We start from the raw sequence: 6,241 nt of genomic DNA, 5'->3' as shown, positions 1-6,241 counted from the left end.
TCCGGGAACAATCCCTTGTCAAACAGACTCTCACGTAATCCGCTCCCCCGACGGGAGTACACCTCACGGGTGCCCTGAGTGTTGTACATAGTCCAATCATCCTGCTGGTGAGTCTTCCGCGGACCCCATTGCGAAGGGGTCGGAGGCGGCCAAGACAGATGTGCAGGCAGGCGGGGAATCGCTCCCCCCACGGCACCCTCCAACGAGGCTGCAGTCGTGAACACCACAGATGCGGAGGTTTGTGGGACCGATCCCGAGTCCCCCTCCGTGTTAGGAAGATTTCCCTCAATTCCGCTCATGATCTTGCCAGATTCGGAACGATAGGAAAAAGGGAGTTCTAACAATATGTTGGATCCCCAAGCATCGAGAATAAATCCACGTTTTCAAGAAAAGCAAAATTTATTTCAAAGCGTTGAAGACATACTCAAACACGTTCTTTGTTAGAACTGGGGATATACAGTTAGGGCAAGCATAATAAAGGAACTTCAAATAGATACAGGTCCAATGAATAGCTTTCCCGCTGGCGGGCTAAAGAAACAGTTGCGCGCCCAGTCTATGGGAACCAGGCAGAGCATTAGTCAAAACACAGGTGCAGTACTCATGGGAAAAGCAACAGCCAAGCATTACAGCATCTTCTCCCCCACACAACCTCCAGCAGTTATCTTTTGCATTCCAACGCAGGAGCAGGATGATAGAAACCAAGCCGGGTGCAACAGGGAAGGATATGTACACAGAGGTCATAGAAAACAGAATGGCAGCTTGCTGACACTCTTCTGGAATGCCTCTGCTCTGGGTTCCTTGAGTGCCTGTTTGAGCAGCTTTTATTCATATTTAAGCATGGACTCCTTAATTGGTTTTTGGTTTCCCCGACCCCTCAGTTTCATAATTATAAGACTGTTCTGCATTAAGAGAGTTTGACACAGAGAGTCCTCCATCTTTCTGTGTTATACCTCTGAGGATGCCAGTCACAACTACTGGCGAAACGTCAGGTTCTGCAACATCAAGACTATGGCCACACAAACCCGGAAAATCTACAGCAGCTAAAGAATTTGAATACCTTATGTGCCATGAGTATGCGGCTGAATCCGGCCCATCCTGCTGCATTCCTTATTTGTCATTGCTAGTAGCCGCGGTGGCTCAGAGGTTAAGACGCTGAGCTGCAGGCCGGCAGTTCGAGATCTTAGTGTGCCGCATGATGGAGTGAGCTCCCGTCTCTAGTTCCAGCTCCTGCCAACCGAGCAGTTCGAAAGCAAGACATTGCAAGTAGATAAACAGGTACCGCTTCGGTGGGGGTAGGTAACAGCGTTCCATGCGCCTCGGCGTTCAGTCATGCCAGCCACATGACCACGGAAATGTCTCTGGACAGCGCTGGCTCTTTGGCTTGGAAACGGAGATGCACGCCGCCCCCTAGAGTCGGATTCAACTGGCTTTCGAGCAAGGGAAGCCTTTACCTTTACTAGTCGCCTCTGCCGTGATCTGAATGGCCCAGGCTGGCCCGTCTCATCAGCTCTCAGAAGCTAAGCAGGGCCAGCCCCGATTAGTACTTGGAGGGGAGACCACCAAGGAAGTTGAGGCAACGGCAAAGCACCTCCGTTCACCTCTTGCCTTGGAAGCCCTGCGGGGGTCACCATAAATCGGCTGCAACTTAACATTTCCACCGCCATTACAGACTGCCCTGAACTGGATGGCTTAGTCTGGCCTGATCTTGTAGAATCTTGGAAGCTAAGCAGGGTCGGTCCTGGTCAGACCATGGAGAGGAGACCACCAGGGAAGGCAATGACAAGCCAGCTCTGTTATCTCTTTCTTTGAAAACCCCACAGGGGGCATTAATCAAATGCAACTTGACAGCACTTTGTACATGTGCAGAGTAGCATCTGTCCAACATGTCAAGGGGCTCAGTCTCTTGCCCGGCAGGTTCTGGATTCCTCTGCATGGGTGGCTGAGAGACATCCCCATTCTGAAAAAGTACAGCCTCCAAACAAGCAAAATATATTCAGTACTATTGGGTGTAGTAAATAAGAAGCTGGAGACCGACTGGTGATGAAGGTGCATAGAAAGTTTATATAGATATAATGGTGAATATATACACAGAGATATACAGGCTATCATACAGCATACCGTGCCTTAGCTTGAGAGACTAAGTCCCCACCCAGCTTATCACGCTGATAGCTAATATACTAAACCCAGCCAATCACTAACAAGGTGAATTAATTACCAACTCTAACAATGCCTGATAGAGAACACCTGCTAGTATAACACCTGGCTGTAATTACTTAATCACTAGCATGACAGCTAGGACTATCAAACAGATCAAACTGATCTAGTAACTGCTTGCTACTTCTATCACCTAGACATATATCTCAATAAATATTAGGAAAAAGGCTCGTTGTGGAAATAAATACAATGATCTCTAGAAAGAAGCTCTGGGCGGGTGCCCCAGCCTTGGACACTCAGTGTCAATTTGCCGTGTCAACCTCAGCAGGGTATAATGACACTGAGTCCACCATTTTCTCCAGAGGAACTGATCTCTGCTACCTAAAGAACAGTTGTAATTTTGAGTGATCTCCAGCCCTCACCTGGAGATTGGCAACGATGGTTCCCCAGAAGGGAATGGTTGGTTTGGAGGGTGGAGTCTATGGCTTTGTACCTGTCCGAGGTCCAACGCCTCCTGAAACCTCACCCTCTCCAGGCTCCATCCCTCACATCTCCAGAAATTTCCCACCTGGTGTTGGCAACCCTATCTCCTTCCCAGCCAATCATCAACCTACCTTTATTTCGCCCTTACTCTTCAGCTTTCCACCCCCCACACACCTGCAGTCTCTCCCGTGCTCTGAAGCCCTGACTGCTACGTCACATTGGCTGTCATATGGGAGCCACCTCGGCAGCATATAAGGATACAGAGCCCACCATTTTCTCCAGGGGAACTGATCTCTGCCATCTGGAAAGCAGTTCTGAGTGAACTCCAGCCCTCACCTGGAGATTGGACACATTTTACCTCAGAACAGCAAACTGTTTAGAATGTTAGAGGCAAAAGCCAATCAAGTTGCATATGCAAACGACCTCTGTGTTCCGAGGCAAAGGCTAATGAGGCTGTATATGCAAATAACCTCTGGGTTCTGTCTGGTTATGGGGGAGAGGAACAGCAAACTGTTTAGATTGTTGGAGATGAGACTCAAGCAATGCAGCCAGTGGATAGGGACAGATTCTGAGTGACACACCAGGGCGCCAACCAATTCCGGAGCATGTGGAATGTTCTAGAGAAGTGCCACCACCATTCGGCTTTTATATATAAGGAAGATTTGGACGGGTTTCTCCCTTGGCAGGGATTGTGGTGCCTGACATAGGTTCAGAGGACTAGAAGATCTTTTGCCTCCCGTGTCCAGATGCACAATTCCTCCAGAACTTGTTCAGACGTCTACACACTAAACCTCCAGTCTCCCCCAGTTTGTCAAGGTCTTGATCAGTAGCTTCTGTCTTCACTAAATTCAGTGTTGTTAACTTTTACCAACAAGAACGGCAGTTCAGTCAACCGGCTCAAAATGTGCTGCCGTGTTTTCCACTTGAGAGGCCGATTCACTGGTTGCAGCATCCCTGTTCTGACCTCTTAAAGCCGGCCCCCCACCACCCCACCCCACTCACCCCTCCAGCTTCTCTTGCTGTGCTCCCAAAGGACAAGGAGGTTAAGCTGTTGACGAGGGGGGGTTAGAAATTTATAAGAGAATTTTAAAAACTGCTGCTGTATACTTTTTATGCAATCTGTATGTTTTTAAACAGATTTTTAGAATTGTTAGCAATTGTATTGCTGACGCAGTTAAAATACGGCTGCAGCCGATCTATGCTGGTTATGTACCGGATAAACTTGATACTTGACAAGGGGGTTAAGCAGAAGAAGAAGAAGAAGAGATTGGATTTCTACCCCCGCCCTTCCCTACCCAAAGGTGTCTCAGAATGGCTGACAAACCCCTTCCCCTTCCCCTCCCCACAACAGACACCTTGTGAGGTAGGAGATGAGGAAGGGCGGGAAAGGGCTTCCTGAAGCTGCTGATGTCGCTCAAGAGTGCTGGTGGGTCTTCCTCATCCTGGAGGTTGTTAGGTACCACTTCGGATAGCATCAGTAACGGGGGGTCCGAGACAACGTTCCAAGCTGTGGAGTCTTGTGAGCCACAATTCTACTTTGTGAGTTGCTGGCATTAAAGTTGTGAGCGAACGACTGGGCTGCTGCATAGATCAGTTTGCTCTGGAGCCACATCCTTCCTGAGCGGAGACAAAAAAACGTGTGAGCCGGAGGCTAAAACGTGTGAGCCAGCTCACACTAACTCAGCTTAGAGGGAATGCTGGTCCGAGACCCCCTCCCCTCAGGGTGAAGTGGTAGGTGGGATTGGATGATCTCTGAGGGTCCCTTCCAGCTCTTACTCTCTGATTCTGCCTTTGCAGAGAAACAACCACCAGAATGTGACGCCGAACCACTGCCAAGTGAGTGACTTTCCCTTCTTAAAATATTGGAGCTCTATGGGGAGGGGGGCTACTGAGTGAAAGGAAGGGGGGTTTAATTATTATGTGGCCCCTGCAGTTCTGGAGGGGTCACACAGGGTACCTGCCGAGGTTAAGGGGACCCCCTGCCTCAGGGTGAAGAGGTAGGCGGGGCTGGATGACCTCTGAGGTTCCCTTCCAGCTCGGACTCTCTGATTCTGTCTCTGCAGAGAACCAAACACTAGAAGGAGGCGTCGAAGCACTGCCAAGTGAGTGACTTTCCCTTCTTAAAATATTGGAGCCCTATGGGGAGGGGGGCTACTGAAATGGTAGGGTGAAGTGGGAGGTGGGACTGGATGACCTCTGAGGGTCCCTTCCAGCTCTGACTCTCTGATTCTGCCTCTGCAGAGAACCAAACACTAGAAGGTGGCGTCGAAGCACCGCCAAGTGAGTGACTTTCCCTTCTTAAAATATTGGGGCCCTATGGGGAGGGGGGCTACTGAGTGGAAGGAAGGGGGGGTTTAATTATTATGCGGCCCCTGCAGTTCTGGAGGGGTCACACGGGGTACCTGCCGAGGTTAAGGGGGCCCCCTGCCTCAGGGTGAAGTGGTAGGCGGGGCTGGATGACCTCTGAGGGTCCCTTCCAGCTCTGACTCTCTGTTTCTCTCTCTGCAGTGAAACATCCCCTAGAGCAGTGATGGCGAAACTTTAAGAGACTGTAAGACAGAAACTCCGTCAAAGGTTGTGCCTCCCCCAGCCCATTTTGAGAAAGCACACGGCAGTCTTGTAGAGGAGAATCCGAACTTTAAAACTTTATTAATAAAGGAGGAAAAGTACAGGCACAATAAGGTTTTGAACCCTTGAGTACCCACAGCTCTCCCTAAGGTTACAATGGGAGACATAGGGCTTTATACCCCCTATGACAGTTAGAAATAAATCAGAATTATTGGTTCCATCAAACTTTGTCACAAATCCGTCACACCATTCTGATTGGGCTCCAACCTGTAGGCTGGATTTTCTCAGGCAAAAATATACCTCCTTCAGCTAAACAATAGGCCTTCTTTTCAGACTGTGAAGTTAACAAAAAGTATCTTAATGTTACAGATATGAGTACATCATGCAGTGTTCTTCATCTAATGCAAGCAAACTGACATCAGGAGAATGACAGTTACGACTGGCCACTATAAGCAAGGTCATCAGTTACTGCCTGTCAGCATCTGGTATTTTACCCAGAATGCCTTTAAGCAATGAACCCAAGTGAATATCTGAATATATGTTCATGATTGATTTCAGTTACTGTGATTAGAATCATCAAAGGCACTTAACATATGCACCATGGAAGCGTTAAGAGCACCTACTAAGTTAAACTGATTTAGTCAGTGGCAGAGTGCAAAGTGTTTCATAAGCCATGGGCGTAGACTTTCCAATTTCCCGGGGGGGGCTGGGGCTGGGCCAGAGGCATTGCTGTGCTAGGAGCAAGGGTGGCTGGAACCAGTTGCCCCCGGGGGCAGGGCCGGCCCCAGGTGTTTTTGCACACTAGGCGAGGATACCTTCTGGCCAATGACATCCAGCAAGCTTTGATGGCAGAACGGGGATTCAAATTTGGTCTCCTAGATCCTAATCTGACATTCTAACCACTATATGACACTGGCTGTTACATCTACTTCCTTTTCCTATTCTCAGATGCTGCAGCCTTTTGCTGTTCAACTGCACACTTTTACTTGTAGCCACTGAATGTTTATATACTTAAAGGCAAAATTTTATCTCCCCC

General features: G+C 48.9%; 1 protein-coding gene across 2 annotated transcripts in view; it reads left to right on the top strand.

Moving 5' to 3' along the window:
• Window positions 1-6,241, top strand: part of LOC107124613 (class I histocompatibility antigen, F10 alpha chain-like) — a 46,176-nt gene that overhangs the window by 33,903 nt on the left and 6,032 nt on the right. For both annotated transcript variants that reach the window (XM_015428105.1, XM_015428103.1), the window contains 3 exons: window positions 4,435-4,473; window positions 4,701-4,739; window positions 4,879-4,917. In XM_015428105.1, coding sequence (XP_015283591.1) covers window positions 4,435-4,473; window positions 4,701-4,739; window positions 4,879-4,917 — 117 coding nt within the window. The remainder of the gene's footprint in view (window positions 1-4,434; window positions 4,474-4,700; window positions 4,740-4,878; window positions 4,918-6,241) is intronic.

Source organism: Gekko japonicus, unplaced genomic scaffold (assembly GCF_001447785.1).
Source record: "Gekko japonicus isolate JY-2015 unplaced genomic scaffold, Gekko_japonicus_V1.1 scaffold1261, whole genome shotgun sequence".
Taxonomy (NCBI): domain Eukaryota; kingdom Metazoa; phylum Chordata; class Lepidosauria; order Squamata; family Gekkonidae; genus Gekko; species Gekko japonicus.
Note: the sequence above shows the minus strand (reverse complement) of the source record. Positions and strands in the feature narration are given on the sequence as shown.